Source organism: Schistocerca gregaria, chromosome 1 (genome assembly GCF_023897955.1).
Source record: "Schistocerca gregaria isolate iqSchGreg1 chromosome 1, iqSchGreg1.2, whole genome shotgun sequence".
In the NCBI taxonomy this organism is placed as follows: Eukaryota; Metazoa; Arthropoda; class Insecta; order Orthoptera; family Acrididae; genus Schistocerca; species Schistocerca gregaria.
In genome coordinates, this window is record NC_064920.1 from 799,029,114 (window position 1) to 799,052,387 (window position 23,274).

The 23,274-nt window shown below is 40.6% G+C and overlaps 1 protein-coding gene across 1 annotated transcript in view; it reads right to left on the reverse strand.

Annotated features, from left to right (window-relative positions):
* LOC126269996 (aminopeptidase N-like) overlaps positions 1-23,274 on the reverse strand; it is a 244,468-nt gene that overhangs the window by 33,893 nt on the left and 187,301 nt on the right. Inside the window, exon 14 of the mRNA XM_049974035.1 lies at positions 13,441-13,608. Within this exon, the coding sequence (XP_049829992.1) occupies positions 13,441-13,608 (168 nt within the window). The remainder of the gene's footprint in view (positions 1-13,440; positions 13,609-23,274) is intronic.

Sequence of the window (23,274 nt, forward strand, 5' to 3'; positions counted from 1 at the left end):
ATGGAAATGAATAACGTATGCCAGGGGAATATTCCTTTTACGGTCGTGGCACATTTTAATCCACTCAGTGCCGTAAATGAGCAGAACTATCATATATGGGGCTCTACTCCGCTACACGTTGCGCAGGAACATTCACTGCACTAAGATTATGTGACTGTGTGATGCGGCTTCACAAGTTTCTCCACTCTCGGTCCGTTGTTTTCTTCGAGAAGGTGACTCCTCGTGGGCCTGTTATGCTGTTATGTCAGCAGTGACATCTGCACGTTACAAATACTTCTTTGTGCAATATGTGACTTTGCAAGAACAACTGTGTCGAGACCACTATTTTCGTACAAGATGAGGCAACCCCACACGTCACTTGCCGGGCGAAAAACTTGCTCCGAGAAACTTTCAGTAACGAATGATTCATCTCTAGGCAGTTTCAAGATTTTTGGCCTTCCACGTACCCCAACCGAAGTCCATGTGACTTCTCGTTGTGGCGCCATCTGAAAGACCGTTTCTCAGGAATGTAAGCGGACTCTTTCTGATCTGAAGAACAGTGTACGATGACATATCGCTCTGATTTCACAGGACGTGCTGTGAGCAACTGTCGACCATGCTGTGTTAGAGATGCAACATGTTGTTGAGCAAAAAGACCGCATTGAACACATACCATACTACAGTGGCTGTGTTGTTAAGAGTTGCGATGCAACGTTCTTCAGACATGCGTCCATGGCCGAAGGAACAGGCACTGATGCGACTACAGCCGTTGTTAAATACATGAAACATTTGCAGTTACGAATATGAACAACCATCATCTATATAATGGAATGACTACAGTGAAAATTTGTGCCATGCCAGGGCTCGATCCCGGATTTTTCGTTTTTCGGAAGCGGACGCCTTACCTTTCGGCTAACCGAGCAGCCCCCACGGCCACATCCAAACTTTCATATGTAGTTAACCATGTGTTTACTGCTTGAACTCGTACATTCATTATGTATATTCCCGTTCAGAAGAGACTTTTTAATCGAAAGTAACTTGCCCGGTGTCGGCAAATAAATAACATATGGCAATGCCTGTTTTATTGAGAATTACGATGCAATGTTACTTCGGACATGCATGCATTACTTAAAGGTAAGGTGAACGTTTGCGATAAACGGGAAATTTTGTTTCGAGTCCCAGTCCGTCGCAAATTCTCATCGTCGTCATTTCACTACGCTGTTGATGATTGTTCATATTCGCAACTTCGAATACATTTCGTGTATTTCATAACGGCTGCAGTCACCGCAGTGCCTGTTACAAGAAACATTGCATCGTAACTGTGAACAACACAAGCACTGAAAATCGTATTTATTCGCCGACGCCAAGTAAGGGACTTTCAATTAAAATGTCTCCCCTGTACGGGAATATCCATAACGAATGTACGAGTACAGGCTATATACACATGGTTGGAGACATATGGAAGTTTAGGTCGGACCATAGGGAGTGCTCCGACAGCCTAACGGAAAGTCGAGCGCTCGCCAATAAGCAGGAAACCAGGGTTTCGAGCCCTGGTCCGACACAGATTTTCATTGCCGTCAACCCATTATACAGCTGATGGTTGTTTATATTCGCAGCTGTGAATACATTTCATGGGCGTTGTAACTTGTGACGTCATCTTAACAAACGTTCCAGAACGACCGTTATAATGTGTTTGGTAGTTCCTTCTCTTTTCGTGCACCATATTGTGAACTGCTTACAGCGCCATACTTTCACCTGCTGGCAGAAAGTGGAACTATTATTTTCTTTCAGCATACTGCGCGAGTGCACCGTGTAATGAACACACCTACGATGTTTGAGTATCCTGCAATGTTCGGATAGAGAGTAAGCTGTTGTGGAAAGCCCATGTTCAGGATCTTGTTCAGAAACTAAATGCTGCTTTATTTATCATTATAACAGTATCCGAAATAAGTGACAGTTCAACACGAAAAGTAGTCTACTTCGCATATTTTCAAAAAGGGTATTTTTGACTCAAAAACGGGCTGTTCGAGCTATGTGTGGTTTAAGTTCGAGAACCTCTTGTCGACTCCTATTCAATAGTCTGGGAATTCTGACATTGCCCTCACAGTATATATTTTCTTTAATGTCGTTTGTTGTTAGCAATATTAGCTTATTCCCAAGAGTTAGCAGCTTTCACTCAGTTAATACTAGGCAGAAATCAAATCTGCATGTGGAATGCACTTCCTTGACTCCTGTGCAGAAAGGAGTGCAGTATTATGCTGCGTCCATTTTCAATAAGCTACCACAAGAACTGAAAGCCTTAGCAGTAGCCCAAACACTTTTAAGTCTAAACTGAAGAGTTTCCACATGGCTCACTCCTTCTATTCTGTCGAAGAGCTCCTGGAAGAGCTGAAAAATTAAGCAAATTCTAATGTTAAGTTGTTGACTTTCTTTATTTAAACTTACGAATTGTCGCCTGAATATGTTTCTTATATTTCATTTTATCTGTTTTCACTACCGAGTTATAATTTCATGTATTGACTCGTTCCATGACCATGGAGACTTCTCCTTAATGTGGTCCCACGGAACACTAAATAAATAAGCAAATACGGCCCGCCCTGCAGCACTTGGAACATCGTCGTTTTAATTAAACCCATCCGGTAGTAACATTAGAGAAAAAAAGTTTATTTTTCTAGCATCACACATCAATATGTGAAACATAAAAATCTCCAAATAGTTTCTATGAACCATTAACCTCGAATTACACTGCGCAAAAGAACTAAATGATCACTTTTCGAAACTGCGTCATTTTCCCCCCACTGCGACGCAGAAGCGTGAAATTTGGCTCAAAAGTGCCTAAGCCTTGCTCTGTAGTGGCTCAGAAGTCCATGGGAGGCGTAAATTAGGTTAATGAGGTCACATTGGCACTAAATTTCACCATAACTCTGCCCAACCATACCTTGGACCTGACACATGAAGAAAAAGTTATCCCCCTTCCTCCAACTTTATCTCATCTCTTCTCTTTACCCATCTACCATGGAAGTCAGAACCGCGACGACCAGTGTTGAAATCAAGCAGTTTTCTTGTAGGTAGCAGAGGAAAATATTTCAGACGCCGCTCAAAATCAGCACGAAAAGGTCTCGAGAGGTGGCATTTGAAACACCTCTCCCTCTGGGGCTTTCATTTATATACATTTCGCGTTTTGTAAAAGAAAGTTTGCAGTGCGGTGTGCTACAGAACGACTTTTTACAAATTTTCCTGTATAGAGACAGCCTTTCATCGACTTCAGCGGGCAGACAACCCCTTCGACACCCTTCAGCTGTGTGGAGCTAATCGTGTCATTATTCTCCTTTCCACCACTCTTTATCAGATTCATGTTGGTTTTGCTTAGCTTCACGTCATATTCTGGACTAAGTATTCTCTATACTTCATTTAACATGTCTCCTAAATCTTCCTTCATTTCGACCAGAAGAGCAATGCCATCTGCCAGCCTTAGAGCCCCTGTAGAACCCTTGTCTTCGTATTTAATTTTTTACTCTTTTTCTGAAATTTTCTATTACTGCTTTCAATCCTCCTTCGACGTATAGTTTCAACGACAGTACTGGTAAGCTAGAAGACAGCCTCACATACTTCTTCCTCTATGTAACCGTGCTATTCCACTTTTATTGCCCTCATCTGGTTTTTGTGGAACTTTAGATTACCATGTCTATGTATTTTGTACTCATCTCAGGATGCGGATATCTTACTACTTTTAGGTTGTCACACACTTGTCTGTTAACCAACAAACACTTTATTCTCCTTTCCATTAGTAAGATCGAAACCAGAATAACAGCTCTGAAACGAAACTTGCCTTCTTACTGTACCTGTTCAGTTTTCTTGTTTTATTAAATAATATTTATTTATTTTTTATTTATTTATTTATTTAACCTGGCAAGATTAGGGCCATCAGGCCCTCTCTTACATCTAACCAGGCATTCTACTTATTTTACAGTCATATGTTTCAGTAGGCATGTTAAACTACATCTAATACAAAAAGTGAGATAAACAATTAGAAAGGTACACCTCGAAAAATGCATTATTGAAGAGAAAGATTTAAGATAGGAGTGCTGGCAGCAGGGAGTATGAGGGAGACTCATGGTGAAGGGAGGAGAAGAATAGAGAGACATGATGAAACATAATTAAGGAAAATATAAAGGAAAAGGAGACTGCGTGGCTAATAGAGATAGATGAAGAGGAAGGCATCTCAGCAGCAAGATACGAGATGCTAGCTTTGCTATTTGACAGATGAGAGGATTGGCCTTGCACATTAATTTTGTGGAGAATTTTATGCGGATGATAGTAGGAAATGCTTCAACTTCTTCTTAAAAGCCACAGGAGATTGAATTTTCCTCAAGGTAAGGGGCAGTTTGTTCCAGAGGCGGACAGCGGCAACTGAGAAGGAGTTTGCAAAAGTTTTTGTTTTGTGAGTGGGCACAGTTAGGATACCAGATAAGAGTGACCTCGTGTTTCGATTATGATGGCATGACAGGTTTTTAATCTCTGAAGCTACGTACTGGGGTGCTTGCGCGATGAGGAGTCGGTGAAGTAGACATAGAGGGTGGTAGTCACGCAGTTTGTCTGGCCGCAGCCACCCTAGCTCGGAGTATGAAGCACTAACATGATCATATCGGCGAATGTTGCAGGTGTAACGCACACAGGCATTCATGGTTAGCTCTAGCCGTCTTTTGTTTTCACTACTCATGCCTTGTTGAATCACATCACAATAGTGGAGGTTCGGTAGAACGAGTGCTTGCACGAGCTGGCGTTTCAAGTCCTGTGGGAATATGTTCCGAAACTTTTTGAGAGCATAGAGACAAGCAGACGTCTTTCGGCACACTGCGACTGTATTCTCCGCCCAGTTGAGATGCTCGTCCAAAGTTACACCCAAGTTCTTCACTGTTTTCTGATATGGTATTGGAGTACCTTCGAGCAGAATAGGAGGTAGCCGTTGGCGGAAATCTGAACTTATTAATTTCTGATGGGCTATTAAGATTACTTGCGTCTTTTTTGCATTTAATTTAAGCCCCAGATTTTTCGCCCATGTCACTACTGAAGACAGATCATCATTCATCAGAGCGATTGCAGTGTTTACGTCTTCAGGTCTGACGCTTAGGTAGAGCTGGAGGTCGTCGGCATAGAAATGATGTTTACAGGAGGACAAAACCGACGAAATATCGTTGACATATAAAGAAAACAAAAGTGGTCCTAAGACTGATCCTTGTGCCACTCCCGAAGAAACATGTTTCCAGGAAGATTTTTCATTTGCGCAGACAACACATTGCTGTCTGTCTTTTAAGTAGCTTTCAAACCATCTCATTGCACTATCAGAGAAATTAAGCTGTTGCATTTTTCTGAGTAATATGCCTGTCGATTGTCGATGGCATATTTCAGGTCATCAGTTACTTTAATTAGAGCAGTGTTTGTGCTGTGATGTTTACGGAAACTGGATTGAAATTTGTCATATAGACTGAATTCATGCAAGTGTTCAGTGATTTGGTCAAGAACAATATATTCCAGTGCTTTGGAAACAGCAGGCAGTATGCTAATTGGTCGGTAATCACTAGGCAGTTGCGGGTTTTCGACCTTAGGGATGGGTCGAATTATGCTTCTTTTCCATGCAGTGGGGTATATTCCGTTCACGAGGGAAAAATTAAATATGTCAGTTAAGACAGGTACTAAGATATCGGCAACATTCTTAATCATGGCTATACCGATACTGTCGTTGCCTATTGCATCAGAAGAGATTCTCATTATTGCTTTTCTTGCCGTATTTGTTGTTACATGTTTTAGATGGAAGGTATCGTTGTTAGTTATCCTGTTTGGAGATTCTTGTGGACGGTAATTATCAGCCGTGCTGGTATTCAGAGGTGCAGAGAAGAATTCATTTAATTCCTTAGCTGACACATGAAAAGTAGTTTCCGATTTTGCCTTTTCGACCCCCAAGCTACGGAGATTCTTCCATAGAGTCGTGGGTGTCAGATCGCTGCATACAAGGGAGCGAGCGTGCCTGATTTTGGCATTGCGAATGCATTGTTTCACTCTGTTCCGTAGCTTTCTATATTCTTCAAAACGTTCGGGTTTCGGATCTGCCTTGAAACGCCTGTGGGCAGCATCCCTATTAGTCATCATTTGACGTAATTCAGCTGTCAGCCATGGAGCAGGAGATTTTCTTACACGGACTGTGCGCACAGGTGCATGTTTGTCATAGAGGGCAGTGAGTTTATCACCAAGTTCATTAATTTTGCCGTCGATTGTAGGTTCTCTGATTATTTGATGCCATGAGATTTCTGAGCAATCGGCTGTTAGAGCGTCAAGGTCAATACGTTTCATGTTCCTACAAGTTATGTAACGCGATTTGATCCTTGGGGGCTGCACAGAGTAGGCCAGGAATATTACATCATGTGCTGAGAGGCCAGGGGCCGATGATTGACCAACATCTCTTACTTTGTCAGTCTGTTTCGTTGCTATCACGTCTATAAGAGTATGACTGTGCGCCGTATGGTGTGTAGGTTGCAATGGAAGAATGTTCATGCTATTGCAACTAAACAATCTTCTTAGGTTTATTGCGGAGGGAGTGTCTCTTAGCAGGTCTATGTTCAAGTCACCCATTACGATGACATGTTCGTATTGACACTGAAGTGAATGTAATTCCGACTGGAAGGAACTCATTGAGCTTATTTTTGGCGGCTTGTACACGACGCCAGTCAAGAATTTCCGACTTTGTATATTTATTTCAATGAACATGAATTCAGCCTCTTTTTCTTCAGCAGGATTTGACGTACATAAGACTTTCGCTTTGAGATCTGTTCGTATATATGCGCCGACCCCGCCACCTCGCTTTTTTGATCTGTCTGCCCTAAGAAATGTGTACCCTGGGAGATGAATAGATGCAGAGGATATGTGTGGTTTCAACCACGTTTCGGATAAGAGGATTACGTGGTAGTTTAGTTGGTGGAAGAGGAGGCTAAGTTCTTCGTAATGCGCAGGTAAAGACTGAATGTTGCAGTGAGCTGCTAAAACCTCGGACGCGTTCCGCTGAGCAGCCTGGAGTAGGGTGGCAGACTGGTTTGTCCCTTTGTTAGGCACTACCTGCCGCGAGGGGCACTGACCGGTGTTTCCGCCAAGTGACATATTACAGGGGTGTCCGAGATTTTGCGCGCCCTGTTTGTGACTCCGCAAGAGCCGAAAGAAAAGCGACTGCAAGAGATTTCCTGAGGTTGCGGGAGTATAGAAAATGGATTAGTGGTATTCGGTGCAGGGAGAATATGACCAAAATGGTGACAGCTGTGTGTCACTGAGTATCCTATGTCGTAAGAGGAAAAATGTAATTAGAGTATTTGAAACAGCTTAGGGTGGAAATAAGGGAAAGAGGAGTGATTTAAGAGGCCGATGCTGCCAGCAGAGAGAAGTAAGCTTAATATTTAATAGAGTATCGTAGGAAGCTAGAATTAAATTGAAATTTGCTAAAGTGATACTGATAGTGATTTTTGTTATGAACAATTTAAACCGAAGAGATGGTTGACTAATGAACTAAAGGAGAGACTAATAATTGCAATAGAACTATTACAGAATGGAAGAGAATAAACTGAGAAAATGAAAAAAGTATTAGCAGTAACTAAAACTAAGCAATGGCTACAGCTAAAGACACAAAAAAATAGTAAAAAGTTAATACAGTTACAAAAACAATTAGTTGAAGGTACAAATAATTAAAAAGTTAATACAGTTACAAGAACAATTAGTTGAAGGTACAAATAATTAAAAAGTTAATACAATTACAAGACTATATCTGAGTATAGGACTGTTAAGATTTGCAAATGGTGTTAAGTTTGACTTTTGGCTCGAGTAGGTTCACTTAATACTATTTAGTTCTGTCATGTTTGTGACTGTCTTCTTTCCAGCTGCAGTCTTAATGATTACTCTGCCATCCAGAGTCCACACATTCTGAAGACCGAAATGGGATATGGCACTGTTTAAAATCTTTAGCCGCTCGTGTGTCAGATCTTCCCTTATTGTAATCCCTGTCCTTGCTAACTTCTTCTTCTGAGTAAAGATCTCAGCCCTTTTTCGGTACGACACAAATTTAATTATTATTGGACGAGGTTTGGTAGCACCTGGTAGTTTTCGTCCCACCCGGTGGCTCCTGTCAATGTCTGCCTTGGTCACTTCGACGCCTAATTTTTCACGCGCAACCTGTATAAGCAGGTTGTCCGTGTCTTCTTCTTTAGTTTCTGCTACTCCAAACAGTCGTAGACTATTTCGCCTTTGGTACTGTTCTAGCTCGTCTGTGGCGGCAGATAGTTTCACTTCCAACTCTCGTGCCTTTTTCTCGTATTCAGACACAGACTTTTTTAGTGCTGTAATTTCGGCAGTATTGGCCTCAACAGTTTCACGCATTTTGGCCAATACTGCTGCCGTTACAGTATCTGATATGGTGCCTGCTATCAGATCGAGATTGTTTTTATCGCGAAGCGCAGCGTTTACCTCAGAGCGAACCAGCTCCGCTATACCGGGAGCCGCGGCCGCACCTTCCGCCAGGAGCAGGCCCGCCGCACCTGCTGCTTCCCCGCTGCTGGACGCGCTGCTGTTGATTCTTCTGTTTACCATTTTCTCGCAGATATTGGCGGAGCACAGAAAAAAAAATAGCACTACTACACAGAGCACTGTTGTTTACACGATTTCCACTTGTACTAGACAACACCACCTGCGAGAAACACCTTCGAATTCGGCTAAATTTCGCGAGCCGAACTTAACACGTGTTACACTGCAGCCGCCATGAGCTAACTAGCACCCGTTTAATTGACAGCTCTCATAATCTCCTAATTCCTATAGGCTTCCTAACAGATTTCACTAGCTCTAAAACTATAGCAATAGACTCCTCCTGAGTATAGTGAGCTCTGTTAATTTAGTACACTATCAAACTCCAGTCACAATAATAGTTCATCTATTTCTTCTGCATGCAAATGCTTCTCCTTATTAAATATCGCTTCTATATTGTACAGTCCTTTGACGCAGATCTCGTAGTTAAACAGTTTTACACTTTACTTCTTCGAATTGACGTTTCATTTTCCAGTGTGCGTGTTGATTTTTCATGGAATCATCATATCAATTTCTTTTAAATCTCTCTCTCTCTCTCTCTCTCTCTCTCTCTCTCTCTCTCTCTCTTTCTCATCCATTCTAATTTCACATGTCTGTACTTCCTGTCAGCTTAATTCCTATGTAAACAATACTGCCATTCATTGTCCACTGAACTACTGTCGATAATTTATTTAGGCCATTAGTTATGGGCTTGGAGAATTTTCTCTTTGTCCGATTCTGTTCTAAATTTTAAATTTTTCACCTCTTCATATACTTATTTTTCTCTGTTTTTCCGAATTTAACTCTGCTTTTCATTGCTACCAGTTTATCACCGAGGCTATGTTGGCATGGATTCATGCTTTGCTTTCACATACTCGATTTGTAAATATTTGTCTTACCCCCCCCCCCCCCCCCCCCCATGCATCTTGGTCTTAGGTGACGTAGAGTTGGTGTGGTATATTGGTATGATTCATTGAACCCTCTGCCAGGCACATAGATGTAGAGGTAAATGCTGATGATGAGACTTTCCTGGATTTCAGCGCTGTGCATTAAGAAACCCTGGTTCCTGGGCAGCTATAAATAACACTGCCAGCCAAGAATCCCACATGGTGTTGCTATCATTGAGCGTCTAAAGACTGCAGACAGCTGAAGTGCCAAGACGTTCTCATATTAAGTTAGTTATATTTTCAGAGTTCATTAAATTAAATTGCTATTATGTTATAAATTCAACAACTATAACTGACTGATGTTCTCATTTTCCTTTTATGTCTTATATCTCTGTATGTAATTGGAATTACTATATTGTTAGTGTGGACAGATGCAGATGGAACGCAATACGTTTTGGATACTTCATAATTTTCGTGTATCATGACACTGAACCAAACACAGTTAATGGGAAGCTGGAATTTCACTAAGTCTGAAAAATCCGCTGGTTGTCATTGAGGAAATAGGAATCCCAACCAGCTAGTGTCGATGACGACACTAATGCCAGGCGAGAAAGTGAATTTCTTAACTTAGAAATTCATTTGAGAACTGATGAAGGCTTCCAGAATGAAAGTTTCAAGACTTGAGACCCGTTCTCACAGCTTAACTTCTGCCAGTACCTCGTCTCCTACCTTCCAAACTTCACAGAAGTTCTGCGAAACTTGCAGGACTACCACTTCTGTAAGAAAGGAAGGCTTGATGAAGGCTTGTATACATTGTATCCAAGGCATAACTATACGACTCATATTTAGTGTATTTTCTATTTTTCAATATCTTTTATTTTACTTATTTTAACTTTTTATTTCCATTGTTTTCTTGTATTTCACGTTATCATTATTATCGCACAAAAAAGAAAGAAATCTATAAATGTTCTGGCATTGTCACGTTATATAGGATGCTTTTATACGTTCTGTTGTAGGCACCTATGCTAAAGATCATGTAAATTGATAGCATCAATAAATTTGTGGTTATTTAACGTGGTTAAATGCTGGAACTCTCTATCTCAGTTACGACTAAAACGTTTTGTTATTATAATGTCTAAATCACTACACTGTCTTAGTATAAGAGGCAGTCAAATGAAAACTAGAAGATGAAAAAAGTAAGTAAATTGTTTATTATTGGAAAAGTAATCGCCGTATCTGTTAATACATTTATCGCTTTGTGAGACAAGATGATAAATGCCTTTATGGGAACACGTTTGCGGTTGTCTACGGAACCATGGTTTCACTCACGCGTGCACCACGTCGCCTGAAGCAAATCAGCGGCCACGAATGTCTTTCTTCAGCGCTTCAAAAATATGGAGATTGCAAAGGGAGAGATCAGGGCTGTATGGAGGATTCGTAAGGGTTTCCCAGAGAAACTTCTGCAGCATAGCAAAGACAGTCTTGACAACATGTGGACCCGCCCACATGTAGCGAATAGGCTGTAGAAGCTGCTCTGGGAAGCCCATACGTATCCTCCATACAGCCCCTATATCTCCCTATGCGATTTACATGTTTTTGGGGCCCTGAAGGATGGCATTCGTGGTCGTCGATTTGCTTCGGAAAAGAACTACAGTCAAAGGTCAGTAGGTAGCTGCAAATAATTTTCCATGAAGGCATTGACCGCCTTGTCTCACAGTGGGATAAATGTCTTAACAGTTATGGCGATTACTTTTGAAATAATAAACAGTTTACTTACTTTTTCCCATCTACCTCACTTACATTTGACTGCTCCTTATACAGGATGGTCTGGAACAGTTTGATAAGCTTGTAAAAGTGTTGCAAGTGAGGCTGTGCTGAGATGTAATTGTTAGGAAACAAATTCGATACGTTGCGACATTTCCGAGTTAATTAGCATTGAAGTTAGGCAATGAATCAGTTGCGTGCCAGATACGACATTAGTTTCAGTCTTTGGGTTGGATTAGAAGGTTACTACTGTCTCGTGTCCAATTTTTGTTCGGTTTTAGGAAACCAAATAAAGACCACCTTTGGTGACACCGTCTCTGGTGGGTCGCTTCAATTTCAGTGCTACACTACTAGCCATTAAAATTGCTACACCACGAAGACGACGTACTACAGACGCGAAATTTAGCCGACAGGAAGAAGATACTGTGATATGCAAATGATTAGCTTTTCACAGCATTCACAGTAGGTTGACGCCGGTGGCGACACCTACAACGTGCAGAAACCGATTTCTCATACACAAACAGCAGTTGACCTGCGTTGCTTGGTAAAACGTTGTTGTGATGCCTCGTATAAGGAGGAGAAATGCATACCACCACGTTTCCGACTATGATAAAGGTCGGATTGTAGCCTATCGCGATTGCGGTTTATCATATCGCGACATTGCTGCTCGCGTTGGTCGACATCCAGTGACAGAATATGGAATCGGTGGGTTCAGGAGGGTAATACGGAACGCCGTGCTGGATCCCAACTGCCTCGTATCACTAACAGTCGAGTTGACGGGCATCTTATCCTCCTGGCTGTAACGGATCGTGTAGCCACGTCTCGATCCCTGACTCAGCAGATGGGAACGTTTGCAAGACAACAAACATCTGCACGAACACTTCGACGACGTTTGCAGCAGCATGGACTCTCTGCTCGGAGATCATGGCTGCGGTTACCCTAGACGCTGCATCACAGACAGGAGCGCCTGCGGTGGTGTACTCAACGACGAACCTGGGTGCACGAATGGCAAAACGTCATGTTTTCGGATGAATCCAGATTCTGTTCACAGCATCATGATGGTCGCATCCGTGTTTGGCGACAACACAGTGAATGCACATTGGAAGCGTGCATTCGTCATCGCCATACTGACGTATCACCCGGCGTGATGGTATGGGGTGCCACTGGTTACACGTCTCGGTCACTTCTTGTTCGCATTGACGCCACATTGAACAGTGGACGTTACATTTCAGATGTGTTACGACCCATGGCTCTACCTTCATTCGATCCCTGCGAAACCCTACATTTCAGCAGGATAATGCACGACCACATGTAGCAGGTCCTATACGGGCCTTTCTGCGTACAGAAAATGTTCGATTGCTGCTCTGGTCAGCACATTCTCCAGATCTCATACCAACTGAAAACGTCTGCTCTGGCCAGCACATTCTCCAGATCTCTCACCAACTGAAAACGTCTGGTCAATGGGGTCCGAGCAACTGGCTCGTCAGAGTACGCCAGTCACTGTCCTTGATGAACTGTGGTATCGTGTTGAAGCTGCATTGGCAGTTGTACCTGTACACGCCATCCAAGCTCTGTTTGACTCAATGGCCAAGCGTATCAAGGCCGTTATTACGGCCAGAGGTGGTTGTTCTGGCTACTGATTTCTCAGGATCTATGCATCAAAATATGCGTGAAAATGTAATCACATGTCAGTTCTAATATAATATATTTGTCCAATGAATACCCGTTTATCATCTGCATTTCTTCTTGGTGTAGTAATTTTAATGGCCAGTAGTGTACTTAAGTCAGAAACGACGCAACGTAGAAATATTTTTCTTAACAATTATTTCTCAGCGCAAACTATCCTGTAACACCCTTACAAGCTTTCCAAACTGTTTCTGACCAGCCTGTGTAAGGTGACCGGTTTCAACAGCACTCCCCGATTGTATCGAGGCCAGCCAGATATCCGTTATTGTAGTAACTCGTAAGTTCACTTGTCTGTAAGCTGTCAGTTAGTGACCAACTATTTGACCTGAAACCGGACAACATATGTAAAGAATGTGTATCGAGCTAGATAATCAGGAAGTACTATGCAACAGTAAACATCCAGTAGAGGAGAAACATCCAGAGGTGGAGAAACATCCAGTAGTGGTGAACAATGCAGAAATCCACGTGTTCGTCATCGAGCACGCGAGGACAGCGGGCGGAGAGCGCCGCTGCCACTGCCGCTGCTGCTAACCTGAGCATCTTGTCCTGGGTGGTGGGTCCTCCGGCCAGCTCCTTCAGCAAGAAGGTGCGCTCGCTCTGCCGGCGGGACGCCGGGAACCGCAGCCACCGCTCCAGGCCGAACTCCCACAGCTTCAGGGGGCCCCACATGAACACGAAGCTCATGTACGACTCAGCGACGCTGCGGAGAAGATTTCACCACCACTTGAAAACACACTCACAAACACACGCAGAGCGACTACACTTGTCAACTTAAAAATTTACGGGAGCCCACTCACACCTTCGACTAATCGCATTCCACGAGAAAATACACACGTCACAAATCAGACGACTCAAGGTCATCTCACCTTGTTCCAGTTACTAATAATTTCAGATGTTAGTATAAAATTTGAAAATCTGTTATACATCTTTGTTTTTAGCCTATAATGTGTTGGAGTACTTTCTAAAAGAAATTCTTGATTATCGTTCATCATCATCATCATCATCATTTAAGACTGATTAGGTCCTTCAGCGTTCAGTCTGGAGCATAGTCCCACTTATAAATTTCCTCCATGATCCCCTATTCCGTTGCTAACATTGGTGCCTCTTCTGATGTTAAACCTATTACTTCAAAATCATTCTTAACCGAATCCAGGTACCTTCTCCTTGGTCTGCCTCGACTCCTCCTACCCTCGACTGCTGAACCCATGAGTCTCTTGGGTAACGTTGCTTCTCCCATGCGTGTAACATGACCCCACCATCTAAGCCTGTTCGCCCTGAGTTCATTCCCAGTTTTTCTTTGATTTCCTCATTGCGGACACCCTCCTACCATTGTTCCCATCTACTAGTACCTGCAATCATTCTAGTTACTTTCATATCCTTAATCTAAACGTTATTGATAAGGTAACCTGAATCCACCCAGCTTTCGCTCCCATACAACAAAGTTGGTCGATAGTTTGAACGGTGCACAGATAACTTAGTCTTTATCGTTATTAAAAAATAATACAATAGCAACAACGTTACAAGAAATTTTCAATGAAAACATCTTTTTACTCAACCTGTGAAAAAGGTAACTGTGACTTAATTTGACTGATAAAATACAGGGGGTATCAAAAAGAATCATCAGATTTGGCACGTCTATATTTCGGAAACTAAGAAACAAATGCAATGACTTTTGTTTCTTGGTGAACGGGAAACTCAAAAAGATTTTTTCATACCTATTCATAAGCGTTCAATATGTCCCCCTGGAGATGCACGGCATATGACAACGCGGTATTCAAGTTGTTCCCACACTGCAGCGAGCATGTTTTGAGTTACAACTTCCACAGCTGCTGTTACGCGGTGTCTCAGTTAATTCATTGTTGTTGGTAACGGAGGCACATTAACAGAGTCTTTTATAGACCCCCACGAGAAATAATCACATACAGTTAGTTCCGGTGACGTCGGAGGCCAGTAATGTAAGGCTTGTAAGTAGGCTGTTTATGTGTTTGTATGTTGGCAGCGCTATGCAGCGCTCTGCATTTATAACTCTGACAGCGCTGTGCGCTCTCTGTAAGAGACTCTGTGGCTGGTCGCAGTGATGGAAGTGGGAAGTGAACAGCCAGCAGTGATGGAAGTTGGGAGTGTGTAGTCAGCAGTGATGGAGGTCAGAGGTTAATAATTTGCAGTGTTGGAGGTTTGCAGGGTAATTTCCTAGAATGATTGCCTAACGAAGTCACTGGGTCCAAACGATACATATCGAACATGTGATCGTAAATCAATCACGCGACTCCGGTGGTGCAGTAGTTTGTGTAATGAAGATGTTTGTGAGGTAAGACTTATGAAATGTATAGGTTATTGTCAGGACTTTCTATTAATTCAGGGCCATTCTTTTGTATTAATTATTTGAAGTGAGGTGATCATTTTTTGAGCAGTCTGATTGCGTTGCGGCAGGATATTGTGGGTCAGTGTTGAGATGATAAAGACTAGCAAGTGACACTTGCATTCAATCCCAGTTACTGCAATTTAAGCAAAAAAAATATTTTATTAAATAAAGAATTTTCACCTGTCGACCCTTAGCCGAGGCTACCTCCCTGTAATCTTCAGATTTTTCATGTGGGTTGAATAATTAGTGCATGATTAAAAGAAAATTAGTTATTGTCTACTGCTAGCGCGTAATTGTATATAGAGAATTGCCTTTGAAGTTGCAGTTTCTTACTGTAGTACAGTATTGTAATGAGCAAAGCAGTTGTGGCATGCATGTCGATTTGCATTAAGTATCTTGCAGTCGAGTTCGCAGCTAAATGGATATTTATTATTGTCAGTGTTATTTAAGCGGGTTTTTTGTCTGTGCTATTATATGAAATAGTGTGATAATCATGGCGTGTGGAAAGCGTAACATTAAGCTGCAAAGCAAACTGAGGTATGATAGTGAAGACGATCGTAGCGTGTTAGTAGCTCATTGTAATGAAGTGACAAATATTCAAGTCGGTAATTTGGTAACAATGCACAGGGACATAGACCAGGCAGTAAATAATGGTGTAGATAGTGAAACAAGTAAACACGAAAGTATTGTCGATCGATCGTCCAGTAATAGATCTCAGGAATCGGAAATGACAGAACCAAATCGTACAAATACCGTAGATTCAGGTTTTGCGTCATCACCTTTTTCTCAATTAAGTCAAGACTCACTCTCTGCTTTTCAAAATACGAATATTGCCGATGCAAATGCACTACCGAAAAGCACAAAGGAACATTTTCCAGAGAGTAACATATTGTTATTACAATTTATGCAACAAATGGGACAAAAGCTTCAAAAGTTAGACACAATGGAACAAAGTCTTCAAGAACTAGACACAACGCTTGAACTAACACGTGAAAATTTAACTGCTGAGTTACTTAAAATCGAAGTTAAATGTCAACAAGTTTGTGAAGATGTAAAAACACAAATCTGTGAGCATTTTCAGCCTATTTTTTTCACGACATGAAAACGCATCACGGAATCATGAAGCAGCCATAAAAGAACAGCGGATTATTGTGCACGACATCCTGCAAGCTAAAATTGACTCAGTTGCAGCTACCTATTCGGTTATGCAACTTGCAAAAAATCAGGAAAACTTAAAAGACACAGTAGATACGCTTTCAACACAAATGGACGCTCTGAAACTTGGTTCAGAAAAACACACTGAGGAAATCAGTTCATTATCGGAGAAAGTAGCCAAACTTTCGGATCAGTTCACTAACTTATCTACAAAGGTAGATGATGATTTGAATGACATAAGACCTGTAGCCTTCACTGACACACAAGAGTATGAACAAATTAAGAAATTTAAATAAAATCAAAATCTAATTAATACGCAACACAAAAGAGAAATCCGGGAAGTACAAGATCAGTTGGCACAAATAATACAAGAATTACATATTTCAGAGGACACTCGCGCTACAACACGGGAAGAGGGACTTAGAAATACGGAAAAGCCACAAAGTAATATCACAGGGTATTTCGGAGACTTTGAAAGAAGTTAGCAAGGTGCACCGTATTTTGAGATGGAACCGCTGACAGGACGTAACAATGGCCGATCTGCGATTCGCCGACATGATGATTTTGATTATAAGCTCTACATCACAACGCATAAATTTAAAACATTCCATAATTCTGTTAGGGACATACATCCACAAGCTTGGCTTCATCAATTTTCTCATTGCTTTCCTTGTAATTGGTCATTAGAGCACAGATTAGAATTTATGTGTGGCTATCTAGAAAATGAACCAGCTGTTCGAATGCGATCGGTTATTCGCGACTTTCACAGTAAAGGAGTTTTCTATCATGCCTTCCTTTCTACGTATTGGTCTCAGGCTACTGAAGATCAAGTTAAACATTGCATCATAATGATGAAACACGTCGAACAATCTGAATTTTCCAGCGCAGTAAAATATTTTGAAGACATTTTGCACAAAAATCAGTATTTGACAAACCTGTACAGCCCCTCGGAACTCATTCGGATTTACTTAATTAAATTACCTGGACACTTAAGACATATTATTTTGGCAGGACGTTGCAAAGATAATATCGAAGCTTTTCAGGGATTTTAACAAGAATTGAAAATCGACACAGACCGTCGTGGAATGCGAAAACGGGAAAACACCAACAATTACAGGTCACATCCGTCACAATTCCGTGACGATAGCAATAATATCCGGACACGACAAGGTAGTGTAAATCGTGACCGAAACAGACACCACCCATATGACAGCTGTTGGCAAAATAACAATAGTTACATGGAAATATCACCTCTCCATGGTAATGAGTATGACAGAGATAAGCAGACAATATAGAAACCAGGACAATTTTTATCAAGGGAGGCAAAATAACTTTAGACGCAACAGTCAACCCCGCAATTACGATTCCGGAAGAAATTCTCCACAACGTGATCGGCAAGAAAGAAATTACAAAAATTACCGACATGACAACAGACCTGAATTTAATCAGAACTGGCGTGATTCAAACAGGGCAGAGCCCTCCCTTCAAGTTGAAACTGTAGAAGTTAGATCTCCAAATCCCAGGAACGATGCGCGACAACAAAGAGATAACAGACAATGACTTGCACCGCAGGCAGTCACAAAAACGTACTTATGAAGCTGACTACGTAGCTACCGTGATTTTTAATTACGTGAAAATGGAAGACATTAGGGGCATCTTAAACCAGGAACATGATGCTAAACAAAACAATATTGCATATCGTGTAATTCGCATCACAGCAAATGACATAAAATGTACGGCTGTAGTTGACTCTGGCTGTCCTATTTCGGTAATTAGTGAAACAGCTTTCAGTAAATGTATAACAAATTGAACAATTGCCCCACACTTCCTTTACGCAAAATTAAATTACAAGGTGCAATTTCTGGAAAAAGTATAGATGTACTGCAACAAAATAACTTAGAATTCTTTTGTCAAAGCCACAGATTTACTATGAATTTTCTTATTGTTCCATTATTGTCGACGGAAATCATATTGGGCGTAGAATTTTTGAATGAGTATAAGGCAATTTTTAACTTTCACAGTGCTGAAATAAGTTTAGAGAAAGAAGGTAAGTCAATAGCTTTGAAATTTGCCGATTGGCTTTCAAACCATGACGATGGAATTAATCGTCTTTACCTCTTGTTAGAGCACAATTTGGAACTTTCGACGGAATTTGACACTATTGTTCATTTTGCAAGTACTGACAGGGATGTTATTGATGACATATTAGATACTAACGATTAAATGCAGAATAAAATTCAAACAATTGAGAACTTGTAACACCATAGCTCTAATAGTCTACTGATTTATTATGCTTTTGTTTTATTTAATGTTACATCGTTGAGCTTCTGTAAATGTACTTGATTGAATCGACAACACCACATTGTATACTTCTTTCTTTGTTACTACATTGATGTCATAATTTGATTCTATGCATTGTAGTATATCTGTCATTTAAATTCTTTGTCTCAATTGGAGGAAGACGATACTTATTGTATACATTTGGAATTTGGGTGAATAATTTAGTGTATAAATGTTAATATGTGCAAAGGTTCTGTTTTATTTAAACTATTTGTTTGCTGTTATGTAAACTGCTGATTCTCGCTTAGGGTTCTTAGTTATTCTGTCTGTAAAAGTTGTTGTGGTTCCCCTCGGGAACGGAACTGTGTAGCGCGCGCAAATTGTGGTTGGCCTAGGTAGAAAAGGTGGAACCAAGAGTCAGCCGGAGACGAGCTACCAAACTGTGCACTGCCATGTTAATGTTGTATATTGTGCTGGTACCGAGAGAGGCTTTTTCTGCCACTTTCCAATGCCTCGAATGGATGGATAAATAGCTGGAACGATTCTGGAATTGGTATCCATCATCGCCACCAAAAGGGACAGAGTCCAGCAATTCTGCCTGTAAACCCACCTACCAGCATGCAGTTGCCACCACATTGCGCAATCGCTGTAACGCAATGCTACAATAATGTACAATGAAGGATCAGCTTATTGGATGTGTTAGTGTGCTCAAATATAAGGTAACTTATAACTGAATTCATGTACCTACCTTGATTTTTCCCTATTCCTACACCTTTCAGGTTCCTCTCCATTTAAACTATGATTACCGAGTGTCTAGTTTGTGGAAAAAATTGATCTTGGGTAAGAAGGGAGTATTCAGATTTATCGTGGATTTAATGAAATTGTGGGAGGTAGTAAATGTAGTTTTGTGAAAGCCTCCCAGGGATGAAAACAGTCTAATTTAAAGTTTTTGTGGAGTTTCAAAGTCTCCTGTTTAATCATTTGCTTACAAGTAGAAGACTGTGGTAATAATGACAATTTTCAGTTTCTTTTAAAGATTAAAAGCTCTTAAAACTGAGGCTTATAAAGTTTTGCTTGGTTAACGATCATAGTGCTAACTGTAATACATTCTAAAAGGTGAGTCAGTTTCTTGCAATTTTGTCAACATTGTGTTTCACTGTAGTAAAAGTGAAAAACTGCAATAGAAAAAAATGATATGTTCATGATTGCTAAGTGTTTGTCTCTTATGTATTGGAAGTGCATATTAATAGTATAACTGGATCCACAGTTTGTCTATTGTGCTAATGCTAGTAACAAGTAACGGGAAGACCACTATTTATGAAAACCATAATTTCTTTATTCAAAAGATACTGAGAAGCAACCTGTTAGTGGATTCCAATTAACTATCATTTTAAATAGTAAAGTATTTAACTGAGAGAGACTTAACCTGTGTCCAATTTATGATCCTGCAGTGAATGTTAATAGTAATGTTATAAAGACCATTCAGTTTGAACAAGCCCTGAAAGTAATAGTGTGTTTCAGTATCTGTTATATTTTTGCCAATAGTTTCTGCTGCTCTAGCTGTTAGTTTCAATCTTACCGTAAACATATGTATGTGTCAGAGTTCATTGCACTCGCGTGTGACAAAGAATAGGTTGTGTTTATCCGTTAAAGTTACTAATGACTATTTTCTTGAACAAGAATATTAATCATTCACTTGCCTAATTAGGCTGGCGACCGTTTTCCTTATCCGTTAAACAGTACAGATAGTCAAAAATTTTGTTTATTGCTGTTCAAATATTTACGTAATTCTGACTTTCATTTCCGATAAGCAACCCCGTTAGGTACAACTCGATCAACACAACAAAATTCCTCTCAGAGGGTAACACTGCTCTGTTGCTTTATACCATAATTGTTTTAACTAGATAGTTATATTTCACGACCTGCCTCCTACTTTAAGGTTATGGTATAGCAGTAGCAGACAGGAGTGTTATAAACTGTAATGACACTGATAGGCAGGACCTTTTTGACATTTTACAAGCATATTCCACAGTTTTTACTCCCAAAACAGGAACAATTAAAGCAATCAATGCCAATTTCGTGTTCGTGAGCATACTAAAATTTGCGTTAGACCATACGAATTCCGGCACAGTATAGGGACCGTGTTAGAAAAGAAGTACAATCTATGCATGAAGAGAACATTATTGAAACTGCAGTAAGCTCATACAGTAATCCATTACATGTTGTTGAGAAAAAAACGGATCTGTCAGGCTTGTTTTATATTCGAGACAAATAAATACCATAATCATTCCCGAAACATATAGGCCGCAACGTTGTAAGAACTTCTTCAAAATTTTAATGGCGTAAAAGTGTTGTCTTCTATTCATCTCAGATCCAGCTTTTATCAAATAGAACTTGATCCAGAATGTAGGAAATATAAGGCTTTTGCCGGCTGGAGTGGCCGAGCGGTTCTAGGCGCTACAGTCTGGAACCGTGTTACCGCCACGGTCGCAGGTTCGAATCCTGCCTCGGGCATGGATGTGTGTGATGTCCTTACGTTAGTTAGGTTTAAGTAGTTCTAAGTTCTAGGGGACTGATGACCACAGCATTTAAGCCCCATAGTGGTCAGAGTCATATAAGGCTTTTTTTCGGCGTTTGTTATCAATTTCTGAAACTTCCTTTTCGTTTGAACATTTTTTCAGCAGCATTCATTCGTGGTCTAAATTCCACATTACCTGAGTTCACATCACCTCGTACGTGGACGATATTTTAATAGCAGAAGCATCTTGGGAAGAACATAATCGCATCCTCAAAAGTGTGTTACGTAATTTTGCAAATCTGGAATTACTGTGACCTTGGAAAAATTTGAATTTGGTAGGACAAAGGTGAAATTTTTGGGTCACATTATTTCTTCTGAAGGCATCTGGCCGGATCCTCAAAAGTCAGAAGCAATCAAGTCCATCCCAGATCCATCCACAAAAAAAAAAAAAAAAACAAGTTCGCAGTTTTCTACAGGTCTCTTCTGTAGGTCTCATGAATCTCTGCCATCATTTCCTGAATATGCAAATTCTAGTAACACCAAAACTTTGTTCTCTCACTGACAGAAACACTATTTGGAACTGGGACGAATAGCACAGTTGAAATTGGATTCTTTGAAAGAAGCGCTACTTAACGTGCCAATCTTAGCTCACCCAGATCTCTCACAAGATTTCTGCCTTAGCACAGACAGACTCTTCTAAAGTTCGTCTTGGTGCCCACTTATGTCAAGAAGCTATAGAAAATGACATTACCGTTCAGAAAACCATCGCTTTTGCTATCTGTGTGCCAACAAAATCTGAAAACATTATTCCGTCACTGAATTAGAAGCTTCAGCTATCATTTGCACATTTGACAAATTTCGTTTCTTTCTTACTGGCAAACACGTAAATGTTTATAGCGATCATCGAGCACTACAATTTCTTATGTCATCAAAATTAAATCATGTCAGGCTGAAACGTTGGGCTTTGTTTATGCAAGAATTCCGCTTCACAATAGTCTACATTCGTCGCAAAGAAAACATCGTTGCGGACGCACTTTCACGTGCACCGGCTGGCCTTTAGAAAAGTAACGCGGAAGATAACCTTGAGAAAAATTTCAATATTCTTTACATTCAAACAAAATCCTTTGAAAACTTCATCACTGCATCTTTAAAGGACATTGCTTATGAACAAGACAAAGATCCGATTTGGAAAGATATCAAAAGTAAATGGCATGAAAAGACACAATCAGAGATTCGGCATTATTATCTGGTAAGAAACAACATACTCTTCAAACGTTGCACTGTTGATGATAAGTTATGGGTACATTGTATTCCTGACGATTTTGTTAATAAGCTCATCTGGTACACTCATTTCAGCCACGCACATTTTGGTCCACGAAAATGTTATCGTTTTCTTCGGAGGAATTGTTATTTTAACAACATGGAAAATAGAATTAGTAGAGTCTTGTCTATTTGTAAACTTCGTCAAAAATCTAAACCATCTACTATCTCACAACGTGCTCCATTGTTTACTATCATTCCGACTAGATTAAAAGAATTTGCCGCTGTTGATCATCTGAGACCCATTGTTAAAACATTGAATGGATTTTCGTACTTTTTAGTCGCTGTTGAATTTACATCAAACTTGTTACTTTCACACCGTTACGCAAAGCGACTGGACGGTCTGTATCCTACGCATTTGTTAAAAATTTCTTACGTGAATTTGGACACGTTCCCAAAGTAATTTCAAATAATGGACCACAATTCATACTGCTGTTTGGTCACGCATGCTTCGCAATCGTGAAATCAAACCTGTTTTTATTTCATTGTACTCTCCACATCGTAACCCGCCTGATCAGATCATGAAAGAAATTAAAAAATTTTGCAGACTTTATTGTCACAGGAAGCATCAATATTGGGATAGATATTTGCACTTATTTTAAAACGTATTGAATGAAATGCCTCATTACTCCACTGCTTTACCACCTATTTATGTACTGAAGAATGAGGAACCACCGAACAGAATCAGAGAGCTTGTACCTTTTCCGGATACATGTAAACTTCGACATAAA